General features: G+C 42.3%; 1 protein-coding gene across 1 annotated transcript in view; it reads right to left on the bottom strand.

Moving 5' to 3' along the window:
• Positions 1–213: 213 nt before the first annotated feature.
• Positions 214–13,691, bottom strand: part of LOC146178632 (uncharacterized) — a 13,612-nt gene continuing 134 nt past the window's right edge. The window contains exons 1-5 of the mRNA XM_084578430.1: positions 13,669–13,691; positions 4,470–4,608; positions 3,273–3,406; positions 2,144–2,249; positions 214–456 (exon numbers count right to left, since the gene is read on the bottom strand). The exon at positions 13,669–13,691 is cut by the window's right edge and continues 134 nt beyond it. Coding sequence (XP_084434556.1) covers positions 234–456; positions 2,144–2,249; positions 3,273–3,406; positions 4,470–4,608; positions 13,669–13,691 — 625 coding nt within the window. The 3' untranslated portion in view covers positions 214–233. The remainder of the gene's footprint in view (positions 457–2,143; positions 2,250–3,272; positions 3,407–4,469; positions 4,609–13,668) is intronic.

The raw sequence follows: 13,691 nt of genomic DNA, 5'->3' as shown, positions 1-13,691 counted from the left end.
GCGCTGATGAAACTTCTTGAAGAGGACGACGTTCAGGGCACAACACGATATTTTGTGTTTCAGTTGGAACTTGGTGAAGACCACGATGTTTGCTACACAGCGCGAGAGTTCAAGGTTAAATGTTCGAAGCCAGATGACCTTAAGGTTTGTCATGGGAGGACTAGAGCTTGTGGTTTATGATATGGAAGCCGAATGAGGCAGCAGGCACCCAGCTATGGTAGAGAAACTCTTTATTATGACTTCGTCGTTGCCCGCCCGGTGAGGATGAGACCTATAGCGCCGAAAACGAACGCCTGCGATGCCTTGACGGTTCCTGTCCCGCTGGAGATGGCATCGCACAAGAATAGGTTTGACACGGCAGAGAAGTATCTCTTGAAGATGGGCTTTTCCTGCTCGTACTGATGCGTGCAGTCCTTGACGCCGTCGTCGACGCACCTTAGAGAGCCCTGGGTAAACCTGCAGATAGATGCGGAAAACGGTCATGTGGATAAAATGCATACCACTGGCATTTCACAACTAAACCAAGGTCTTATTTCTGTTATCCACACAGCTCGAGATTGTCAGGAGTGATACCGTGCTCGTGATGGAAAAGTCACTCCTTCTAGACGACGAGGCATTAAGGGTGGCTCAGAGAGCGGGAGCTGTATTGCAGAAGTGTGACTATGTTTAAGGATTCCTAAGTAAGGAAAGGAATGCAGGTCTCAAGGGGAAAGGAAAAGGCTGGTGTAAAAAAAAATCTCTGAAGAAATAGACCCATCAAACTAAATTAAAAGCAATTTCTGTCAGGTCATTATCAGCTGATCGTCGCTTTCCAGCTTCTAAAAAACTGCTTGCTGTAAACGATAGGCCTTTGGAAAGCCAGAAAAACCAGACATGAAACATGTACATATCGCCGCCACATGCCGCCTATACACATAACATAGGCTAGAACACACTCGCATCTATTTCCTATATGCGATCACAGCGTCCTTTTCAGCATAAATGCGCTTTTTATTTTGCGATGTTTATTACCTCGGGGCGTAAAGAATATATATGATGGATGAAGGCTATGGTCTATAAATGCGAAAAGGTTAGCTGATAACAATAAAGTCCAAGGAGTCAGCGAGGATGCATCGGCTTCAGCGCTGGACATTCCCATAGCAGGTGATGGATATCAGCTTCAGCATCTCGGGACTTGCAGACGGGACAGCCAGGGTGAGGATGCAAATCTCGAAACTGAGGTCACTATCGAGTCACTGCCCCAACTCGAATCTTCCGAAGCGCAACCTCCTCTGCACGGGTTAGAATATGGAGGAGGCTTATCGTACACGGAGGTGTGAAAGCACGTGTGCGGCGTCGGAGGTGCTCCTTTCTTGTTAAAAGAAAGTTAGCACTATCCAATTTCAGGAGCTTTGGCGATGACGAGGTTGGAGTGGAAAGACGGGTCGCAGAATACGCATGGCTTGGGGAATTCACAAAGTCACGCGGAATTTATTCAGTGCTAATTGGCTGCGGAATGCGTGCCGCTAGACAGTGTATATTTTGGCAGATTTCTGTGCTGCTACTGAGGCGTATAAGTAGCTGCTGTGTCACCAAAAGGGCATCGGTGCGTATCACAATACCGGCCGTGGGAAGCATAGAAATGACGGTCACGGAGCGAAACGCCTCTTGAACAGCAAGCAGCTCCGCACAAAAAGAAGGTGTAAGTTGTGAGAAGAAAAAGACACAACTCTACCGAAGTAGCAGGCTCCAAAAACTTTTGATACTTTGAAAAACTTCAACGCGCGTTGACTCGCATGAACCCAGTTTTGGTGGAACATGCTTCGTATCAGCTTGAGTTTTGCACATTTCGCGTCCAAGAAAAATACCGCAACAACACAATTCCAGTCAATCTACATTCCTCAAAGGGTAACAATGTAATAAAGAAGTAAAGCTTTCCTCAGTATCGATCCATCAACAAAAACGGAAGGGGGGGGGGGGGGGGGAATAAACGATTCTGTCATGAACAAAAATTTCTTTAAGAGGGGCCGATCACTTTTTTCAGCGAATGTGCTTGAGGGAGACTGTTTAGGCACGAGCTCAGCGCTTGTTCGAGCTCAATCTTGTGGATACTACATAATTCTGTAATACTGAAGAAGGTTCTTTTGTAGTGTGGTTCACTTACTTGCACCAGTAATCACGGGGGTTTGTTCCTGACGCCGGCTTGCTGGGACTGTTGACGCATTTGATCATCTTCTCGTTGTTGAGGCACACCGAGATCCTTTGCAGGGCTGCGTGTTTCGGCGCCACATATTAGTGCATGGTATTACTAAACCGTTGCATCTGGTAAAAGCATGCATCTTTAAAAAGTGATGCTGTGGTTCTACTGCGATGGAGGCGAAACGAAGTGGCGTCGGTGTGCTGTGCGATGTCAGCGCACGTTAAAGATCCCCAGGTGGTCGAAATTACTCCGCAGCCCTCCACTACGGCTCCCTTTTCTCTCTTTCCACTTTCACTCCCACCTCTCTCCCTTCCCTTAAGACGCTGTTCAGGTGTCCACAGAGCAAGTGTAACAAATACTGCGCCTTTCCCTTCCTGTGAAGCAATGTATTCATTTTCTACTACTGCAGCGACGTTCCGCAGCTGTGGTCTCCATACAAGCAAAGTGCCACTACGGCATCTCTCATAGCCTGTGTCGCTTTGGGACGTTAAACTCTACAAACCAAACCAAACCAAACCAAACAACCAAACTGGCCGAACTAACTATATATATATATATATATATATATATATATATATATATATATATATATATATATATATATATATATATATATATATATATATATATATATATATAAACCCTACAAATCAAACCAAACCAAACCCAACAACCAAACTGGCCGAACTAACTACATTCTTCTGTGCGCACGAGGCAGCGGAGGTGGCTCAGCTAGAGCCAGTAGCAGGCCTGTGCATTTTCTTTTCTTCCTTCCTACAGCCACGACATCAACAACAGCCACTTCAAATATTAACTTCAAACGTGTATAGGCTGGTTATATTTTTGGTTTTACCAAGTAACATATTCTACTCGTAATGGCAGTTTCACGTTTTCGTATATTTAAGTATGGCATGGTCTTCTCTGCTGTTAAAATATATTTCGGGACAGCTGACTTCTAAATAGCCATATTACAGGATGTGACATATATAGTGAAAGCTTGCTACTGGTTTGTCACCAGCTCACCTTCGTGCTTTCTTTCTGATAACAATTATTTCACTAACAAATAATCTTTAGTCCGCGTAGCATTCCTTACCTTGGAGGGATTCCGCGCTGCACACTATGTCTCTGAGCGTCCTGTAACCTTCCTCAGAGCGTGCGAACTGGTCCTGGAACGCTTTCATACAGTGGCCGATGGATTGCTGGCAAGGAGACACGGGCGTGAACGAGCTGTTGGATAAACACACCAAGCCGCAATCCTAATTAGGCATGAACAAGTGTTAAAGCCGAAAAGACAAGAGATAAAATCGTTTTGCTTCCTCTAATCTGAAAAGCTACTTCGGGCTGGTGGCACGCTCATAATTATCACACAACAAGCGACGAAGAAAACCTTCAGCTCCTACTCACCATGGGTATAAATAATATGAACGAGTAAAAAAAATGTTAGCAAATCTCAGGCAACGTTATTTCAAGCTGTTGCAGTTCAAGGCCAAATTTATTTTTAATAAGTGGTTAAAGTAAACCTTTAATTTATATTTGCCTTAATTCCACACCTACACATATGCTTTGTGCCCGATCGAACTTCCTTTTTACACTTTTCAGTTTTTTAAATTGAAAAAGAATTTCTTTCTGGTGCAAAGTACACGGCGCAGCTTTGGCAAAACCACTCTAGTTGTTTCTATGAAATTCTGTTGATTATCTCATGTAGGTTTTTGAAACGCTCACCCTCTTCCCCCAGTGCTGGGTAGCAAACCAGTTTCTTTTACTGGTTAACCTCCCTGCATTTCCTCCTCTTCATCCTTCTTCTCCTCCTTCTCGTAACCAGTGCACTTCTTCCCCATAGGGCTAATGAGTTATTTTGTTGAGCGTAAAAAGCGCAACAATTCTGATCTTGTAAAATGAAACAGCGGAAAAGACAGGACGACGGCAAGAAGGCAACACAGGGCGGTCCCACCAACTGGCCTAAGCCAAGCTCTTTTAAGTTGCAATTCAGACCTTTAAGAACATTTAGGCTGTCATTCTTAGCGCACAGCAATTTCCAAGTGTTTGACAGATATTCAAGGCCTTCAGATTAGGTCGAGAGAGCACCGACAACTTGGTCCCATCTATACCTGCAAGCGGCTATGTACGCTGTCTCGTTGTAGCTATTCAAGGCCTTCAGATTAGGTCGAGAGAGCACCGACAACTTGGTCGTATCTATACCTGCAAGCGGCTATGTACGCTGTCTCGTTGTAGCTATTCAAGGCCTTGAGATTAGGTCGAGAGAGCACCGACAACTTGGTCGTATCTATACCTGCAAGCGGCTATGTACGCTGTCTCGTTGTAGCTGCCATCCATTTGTGGCTGCAGCTCTGGCCGAAACAGCACCGAGCTGTACTCCCGGTAGCAGATGAATACATTTCCTGCGTTGCAAACTCCGGTGTCTGCAGGACCTGCATGGAAACGAAACAACGCCTTGAAAAACAAATTACAGCCAACACTGCCCCAGTGTTCAGCTTAAGAGCGTTAGCTACGGGAGCTTCAAGCAGCGCCATCTCCTTCATATATTTTGCACTACTATTGGAACTTACAGCCTCCTTCTGGGGCTTAGGCTCCCTAGGGGTACGGACAATAACAGACAAGCCAAGCATGTGGACTGGGGGAGAAAGGTCGTCCTTTGTTAGAGGGCCCACTGATCCCATCCTATTGGTCTTCTTGAACAATAAAGTTTCTCCAATCCAATCCAACAGCCACCTCCGCTATATCCGGTATATTTCTTTGTTATAACCATGATTATATTTTATTCTGTGTGCACCACAACACGACGAGTCGTTTGGCACCAACCGGAGCGCTCCCCTGCGACAGATGGTTCTTACCACAATGGCCGTCTGAAGCTCCTCGAAATGCACGATTTGAGGGAGGAAAGGTTGTCGATGCGAATCCCACACATGTTTTGGTTTCATCTCGATTAGTAATTTTATTATTCTGGACGTGCAGAGTCATTTGATATAAATTGGAAAATTGTGCGTCATACAGAAAACATCATTTGGAATACTCAAGCAGCACCTTTTACTATCTGGATTGAGTACTGATATTACGAATTACGAACCCAGTCGCTTTATCCGAAATATTTACTCTTTATATCAGTTATAACAATATATAAGCGTGTACGTCTAACAAGGCAAATTGTTTTACACTGTTCGTAACGCACCTGACAACCCTTAGGCCGTAAAAACCACTCCTCCATATTCATGGTGTCGAGTTAGAAATGTCGTCGGTGCGACTCTGAGACATATATAAGATTTTATTTCAATTACCAGTTTTATTCTTTACAAGCTGCCGAGTCATTTGACACCAACTAAAATGTTCTGCGTCAAACTAGCGGCCCCCAAATTTTATCCAAATGGTGGTCCTGGGAGTGGTCCCACTTCCATGGCCGATGTGATGGCACATTATAGGGAATCAAAGGTATGGTTACTAGTCGACGCGATGTGCGCTCACAGTTCAAATGCACCTTTGTAGGATCATGTGACATGTATTTTATTGCATTTTCTCCGAATTTCGACCTCCATATGGGACATACGCTATATTGAAAATATAAATCAGTGATAGATAACGCTCTTAAAGAGCGAGACGTGAAAGTAGAAAAGATATAAAATCACCTGTATAAAAACATTAAATCACCCAAGCGCATGATACAAAATACAAAATGAAACATCGCGAAATACGAAATCGGAAGATGGAGATCCTGTTCAGGGCCCTGCTGGTGTCACTTTTTTTAGAAGTAGTATCGGTCAAAGAACGGGAACCACTTCCCTGGCTTAAAAATTACGTTTGTAAATTCTATTTCAGGCATTAAAACAAAGCTGTTATTGCGTATTAGCCAAAGAAGAAAAGTACTTCTATCAGGCTCATTTCGAGACGTGCTAAAATCACCGGTTTCTTAAAGATCCAGTGTAGAAAGAGAGAAAGAAGATGGCTACACAGTATGAAGGTTTTGTTATAAATAAATAAATAAAAAGCACTGAACAAGGATTCAAATGGAGCCTCAGTTCGCAAGCCGAGCGTCTGGGCCCACCCGAAGTCCCACTTTCGAAACATTTGGATGCCTTCTTTTCTATTACTTGGACAAATGTCTTTATCAAGGCTCACAATGCGGCTTATTACTCCCATCTGTTAAAGAAAGAAAGAAAGAAAGAAAGAAAGAAAGAAAGAAAGAAAGAAAGAAAGAAAGAAAGAAAGAAAGAAAGAAAGAAAGAAGGAAAGAAAGAAAGAAAGAAAGAAAGAAAGAAAGAAAGAAAGAAAGAAAGAAAGAGAAAGAAATGTGAGTCGCATTTTCCAGTAACCAGTCTAAAAGAAAGAAAGAAAGAAAGAAAGAAAGAAAGAAAGAAAGAAAGAAAGAAAGAAAGAAAGAAAGAAAGAAAGAAAGAAAGAGAAAGAAATGTGAGTTGCATTTTCCAGTAACCAGTCTAAAAGAAAGAAAGAAAGAAAGAAATGTGAGTCGCATTTTCCAGTAACCAGTCTAAACCGCACATTCTGTCTGCGAGAGCTTCGAGATTAGCTTTTTCGTATTGTACATTTCTGCAATCTCCACTAATTTAGCAACGAAGCCTGCTTTCTTTAAAGCTGTTAATGCCTGCAAGGTTCCTAAGGAAATAAACAGATTTCCGCGTCACCACAAATGTGTGTGCTAAACATTTGCAGTCGCATTTCGAACAGAATCAGAACACTTGAAGATGCATTGATCATTGATAAATAATCACAATTATATACGAAAACATTCAAGCACGCAGGTAATAGAAACTGTCCATGACCTTTGCACAACTATAGATCAACTCCAAAAAAAAAAAAAAAAAAAAAAAACAGATGTGATGCGTACTGACTTTCCCAAGTCATTGACGAAGTTCCGCATCATAAACTAATTTCTAAATTACGAAGGGTAGGGGTTAGTGAATATATAGGTTACGGATTCACGCATATTAAAAAGACCTTTACCAAAGTATCAGAACTGAAGTCATTTCAATAACGCGTGGAGTTCATTGTAGAGTGCAGCCGGGCTCCATTTTAAGGCCGTTTTTGTTGTTAATGCATGGTAATGATACCTCGTGCATAGCTGAATCGCCTGTTGAAATAAAACACTACGGCGATTATTCTTGGCTTATTTCACATCCGTGTGGCCTTCCCGGAACATCAGTTTTAACTAAACAGATACCTGCAATCGTTAAATTCATGGTGCCTAACTGGATCATGGAAATTTACTATAAAAATATCTACGTACACGCATATAACTAAAAAGAAGTTTTGAATACAATATCGGAGAAAATACCTTAGTCGAAGTGCAGAGCTTCCCCTGCCCGGGCGTGAAGTGCAGAGCTTCCCCTGCCCGGAGGTGACAGTCACGCGTAATCTATATACTGGCGTAATCACATCGAAAATATTTATTCAAAAAGCCTATCAGAAGCTTAGCTTTTTTTAGGAGAAAGCTACCGTAAGTTGCTAAAGAAATTAAATTGATTGCCTATGAGACGTTTATACGACCACAGTTAGAACACAGAAATGCTGTATGGAGGATCCCTCCCTCCCTCCCCCCCCCCCCCCCCCTGTACACACAGTAATGGACCTAACCCTAAATATTGATGCTCCAACATGCTGTGAAGTTCTTTAAAGGAGCGTTCGCTCCTTGCCGATGATGTATCTAAGCCAAATGTTTTATATTTAATGTAACAGTTAAGAATTTTAGTTTGCGAGTCAGCAGAAAACCTGAGAGCACGTCACAGCTGCGGTCTACTTCAACTCGACTTCTGAATAATAGTGACCACCCTGTGTTTAACTCCAAACTTTTTTAGAGTAGTTTTTTTTTTTTTTTTCGCTATTCTCCTGCCACGAGCATTTCTTTGGATGTGCACCTTCACCGTAATCAGTCACAATCATCATCATCAGCAGCAGCAGCCGGACCATACCCACTGCAGGGCGAAGGCCTCTCCCATATTTCACCACTTAACCCGGTCCTGTGCTAGCTGCATCCACTTGACCCCTGCGAACTTCTTTACCTCATCCGCCCACCTAATATTATGTTGCCCCCTGCTGCGCTTTCCTTCCTTTGGAATCCAGTTTGTTATCCAAGGTAGTATAACGAAATGCCGAATTTCTCGCTGTTGGTTCCGGTGATGAAATCTTCTTCGGCCATTACTGACAGAAAGTGGGGAGGGCTAGGCAAGCTTATTTTGCTATGTGGTGAGGTTCACATGAACGACAGCGGCAGGTATTCACAGGTATGATATTTCCATGAGGGCCGTTCTGTATTAATCCCCCATACCAAGGAGAGATTGAAGGCATTGCAGTACTTTCCGGAAGGTGTTTTGGGACAGTTTATGTGGAGCGCCGATAAACCGTAAAAAGAAAACGACAAGATTTCCCCGTGTCACTTTTATTGGCTCCTTGTCCATACATCGGGGTATTCCTTATTTTTCTCACTGAAAGAAGCAGTGCTATGAGCCAGGAAAGGAACCAGTGAGAACATCTACAGCGCTGACTTGAAATAATTATACCATCTACTCAAGAGTACTTTTTGAGAGCCATAAGGAGTGAATATGAGAGGTATCAAAAGCATAAAAGAAGCATGTTTCTTTTTCTTTTTTTTACTTCTCTTCACGTTTGAAAATGGCACCATGCAGTGGCTATTTTGCCATAATGTAAATGTAAAGAAGGCTATCATGTCACAACTTTCGCAAGTTGCTAGACTCGGAGTTTGGGGCATGCGGCTACCGCGTAACCATATGCATCGATAGCATTTTTTTTGTGTGTGTGTATTGATGTTGTTGTTGTTGTTGTTGTTGTTCTCCTCTAATGTGATGGCACATACCCACACAGGGGGATCGGCCAAGAATTGGGGTGCAGAGATATTAGATTTTGAAATGTATAACTACATCGGAAAAAAAATAATAATTGCTAGGGAATAGAAAAGGAAATGTAAATATGATAAACCAAAATATATATTGATGTTGTGCCTCTTTTTTCGACGTTCGCTTCTTTACTTGCTTTGTCATCTTTACTTTCGCTTTGTTTCCAGCAGCGTCTTACCTAAAGGTAAATTTTTTAGCTTCATCTAAATGAATCTCCTTTCTTCGTTATTCTCGAGCTTTATTTGTACAAGATAGGATAAATGAGCAAACCGTTTTTTGAAACGAGAGGAACGGGTCTCAGCCGCTGCTTGAGAATTGGGAGGTCGACACCAATGCAATACACCCGATCTGGTGTTGATAACATCAGTAATTTTCAAGAAATAGGAAGTGAAATGAGAACATCGGGATGGGACCATTTGCCGATTTTCATCACCCACCGCAAAACAAAATTGAGAAAACGGGTAAGTTTGTCCTTTTAATCTTTGTTTCTCTAGTACACAGCTGATGCCTAGGAGCTAATATAAGAGTTTATAAATGAACGGTCCAGACGTTGCCACTTAACGCATTATAAGAATTCTCTGTTCTGCACTAATGATAAATTGCAGTCACAACATTCAAGTTCGACCAGAAAAGCGTAGAGTTATAATGCGACGCTTACTCTCAATAGAGACTCGAAAATTGTTTTACTCTCAGATGCATTACGCACATTATGGCGCAATTTTAAGCTACAGAAAGAGGGGAGCATTTATCAGTGAGCCCTAATTTCATTCCATAGAAATTGTGACGGGCTAAATGAGAGAGTGCAGGAATTTCTTTTTATAGACAAGGCTGGAACGGGCTCTGTAATGGAAAGAAAAATATTCGCAGTACATTGAACACCAAATTTGCGTTAAAGGGACGACCAGTTAGTAAGTTATACTTAAGCCAGTCATTGAAAGCTGCTTACTTACGTACAGAATCAACCTGAGCCGAACGAGTAAGCAGCCAAGAAAAAGCTGTGCAACTGCTGAATGGTTTCGAGTAATCGGTTATCAGCACGAGTACGCGACAATGCGCGGCAGGTGCTAGCTATCCGGTCTTACCGAAGCGGAATACCGGCGTATCTACGGGTGCTGTTTGTCGACACGCGCCGTAAGGAAAAAAATATGACCAGAGCAGCATCGAATAACTTTGTGCGGTAACGCCAACCTGTCACACTTTTTCTCGAATGTCTCTGATGGGAAGTTATTTGTGTTAGGTATTAAATTGTCTACCCGCAATCACTTTAAAACCTAAATAATTGCATTACATCGCTTTCAACAGCGGCATGACACAAAATTTAACCTGCATTGTTATTTTCTTTGATGGTCATTTTTGTTGGTTTTGTTGTTTTTATGCCCTTTAGCCATACCCTCAGGTAAAATAGGGAATAAAACAAGAGAAATAAATTAAATTGCGTTCAAAATTTACATATCTTGGTGAAGATTACGATGTGTTTCTGTAACATATTTATTTTCCTCTAGGTACATTTCATTCTTAGTGTGCTAACAGACACTCCGGTAACGATTTTCAACTTAAGCTTGAAGACCGCCAAACTACTGCAAGGGACGACATGTGGAAAAATAATAAATAAACTGTACTTCAATTCGTTTTATGTTTGGATGCTGTCTTACATTTGAACACATTGCATAACCATAAGCAGATGCAGTAAATAGCGGGATAGCCACTGATAACGACTTATTTATCTTGGCACATTATACAGTTTTTCCTAGCATTTCGGCAGATAAAATACTTCCAAGTTCTAACACGTCGATCGCTTTTGACGCTTCTAATTTGTTGTAAAATGAACAATATCCTGTCAGCAGTAACTGGAAGAGACGGAGTTTTCCGTCTGAGCTCTCTCTTTGCTTGGACGCCTGCAGTTCCTAAAACACCATTGCATACCCTGGTGTTGCGAGAAGAGAGAGAGTAAACTTTAATTGTTTAATGGAATGCCGTGGGTGGTTTCCTCAGTACAGGATACCATTGGCTTGGGCTACCTCCCGGGCCCTGGTGAGCAGGCTGCGCTGCTCAAAGAGACCCGTGTGGGCCAGCTCTGCTTCCCACTCCGCTTGGCTGAGTGCTCGAGCTTTATATTTCTGTAATTGCTCTTTGCAGTTCCATGTCATTTGAAGGATGTCCGAGACTTCATCGCATACAGTCCATGCGTTATTTTTTATTTTTAGAAAATGCGCTGCCTTATTAAAGGAACTAGTTGACCGTAAACCGGGACGAAAAGTTTTAAAGCGAAAGCTTCACTACACCAGGTTGTTCGAGCAGTCGGGTATGCACGAATTTCACCTTCAAATGACCTTGACAGACACTGCTTCTTTCCTTTTTTTATAAACCAATTTATAGTGGAAGCAGAATCTTCCCTACACCAGATATAACAGGTCTTTCTGTGACACTATTTTGCCCTTGTATGACCTTGACCTAATTAAGTGTGGGTACCCACGATTTCGTGGCGTTCACCGAAGTGTATACTGTGCCTTCCTTTCCCCAAAACCTCACTTAAACGTAGAGGCAGCTCTGGGCTTTGCGATGTCACATTGAACAGCCTTCAAGGTCAAATACAAATACCGCGCCTTTTCCTTTTCTATAAAGCAATGTACAATGCACAAGTAAAAAATATGAAAAAACGATATTTACCTGGCTAGGGGTAGGTTTCAAATTCCGTGCCATCCATTCACCTAACTTAAAGAGGGACAGCCCTGGCGGGAGGGGGGGGGGGGTTGCGATGTCACCAACAACCTTAAAGGTCAAAGACAGATACAGCGCCTTTTCATTCCTATATACTAATGTAAATATACATTCGAAGGACAAAATAATGTCACACAAAGACCTGTTATACCTAGTGTAGTGAAGGTTTTGCTTTCACTGTGAATTGGGTTACAAAAATGGAAAGAAGCAATGTCTGTCAAGGTCAAGGTCAAGGTGCTGAAGAAGAGCTTTACCATGCGTAACCATGTTTCAGCTTTCGCTTCACACTAGGTATCAGTTCAGTTCAGTCGTTCAGTCGTGTCCGACTCTTCTTTGACCCTATGGACCACATCACGCCACGCTTTCCGGTCTCTCACTATCTTCCTAACATCACGTAACTTCATCTGCAGCACCTCGAGAGTGCCATCTAACCATCGTGTTCGCTGCCTACCCCTTCTTCGGTGACCCTCAACCTTTCCCAACATCAAATCTTTCTCCAGCGACTCCTCTCTTCTCATCAGGTGACCAAAGTAGCTGAGATTTAGCTTTAGAATTTGACCCTCCAATGAGCAGTCAGGGTTTATGGTCGACAATATCGACTGATTTTATCTTCTGGCAGTCCAAGGAACTCTCAAGAGTCTCAGCCAGCACCGAAATTCAAACGGGTCAATTCTTCGGCGGCCAGCCTTCTTCACAGTCCTACTCTCGCATCCATACATCACAACTGGAAAGACCATAGCACGAGTTATACGGATCTTGGTTGGCAGTGTAATGTCTCTGCTCTTTACTAGGCGGTCAAGGCTAGCCAGGGCTCTCTTTCCCAGAAGCAGGTATAACTGAAGCTAAACCACGGCCAATTTTTTTACATTGAACTTGGCAATTTTTTTGCATGGTGACCAGTCACTAATATTTTTCTATTTCGTAAAATTGATTTTTTCTAAGCCAGTCAATGCACCTCGACTCGAGTATGGTAAAACGTATTTTAAACCGCTCTGGCATCAGTTAAAACAACTGATAGTTTTACCAAGTACCAAAAAGATGCCAGGTATCCCATACAGATCAACGCTTCTGCCATGAGGTTCCTTTGGTTTCATTCTCTGATATCCGTGGATATATATTCTCTGATATCCGTGGATATTTATGCACTTCTGAGTGAAGAGGAAACTAAATATGGTTTCGTCACTGTAGAGACCCCTCTAGCATTTATGTGAACAAACCTTGGAACACTGAACGTAGAACGATTTCTCGATTTAAAAACTTGACCAGTGCTAGCAACTAACGCAACTTACGCAATGGCCGTTTAATTTTCCGATCACTTCTCACTTATTCAAGATACTCTTTAGCGTACGCCTCCTCGCAGAGTCAACATTAACAAAAACATATTGAAGGCAAGTTTGATAACAACTTTCCAAATATCGAAGTAAATGTTTTCAAGCAATGCTCACATGCTTACGCAGGCTTTTGAAGAGCACTGCGAATAACTGAACGCAATTTTTGGTAGTTTCAAACATTGGTTCTCTTGCTCTTTCTTGATATGTCAGTATTGATGTTTTGCTAAAATCAAATATATGGTTAAAAATTAATTTAAAGTTTCTCACCATTGCTCGCGGCGAGCATAATGTGAACGCAGGCCCTACACTACGCTTATTTAAGCGTCACTAATGACAGCGGTACTGCAATGATTCAACAGGGCAGCAACAAGTTCCTTATAGAAGAGCTTGTAGGTACCAAACTTCAAGTTAACCTAATGCATATTCATTTTTCCTTTTTCTCAGGTTAGCGATGAGCCTTAACACTATGTTTAACATTAATTTAGAATTTTACAACCGGCTGATAACGGCGCATTAGCGACCTAAAACAAATTGCCGACAGCCAAGCTTTCTGAAGCCTCACCTTGACCGAGGACCAGGAGAGCG

The sequence above is a fragment of the Amblyomma maculatum genome, chromosome 9, assembly GCF_055883805.1.
Source record: "Amblyomma maculatum isolate TAMU_Amacu chromosome 9, ASM5588380v1, whole genome shotgun sequence".
NCBI lineage: Eukaryota > Metazoa > Arthropoda > Arachnida > Ixodida > Ixodidae > Amblyomma > Amblyomma maculatum.
Note: the sequence above shows the minus strand (reverse complement) of the source record. Positions and strands in the feature narration are given on the sequence as shown.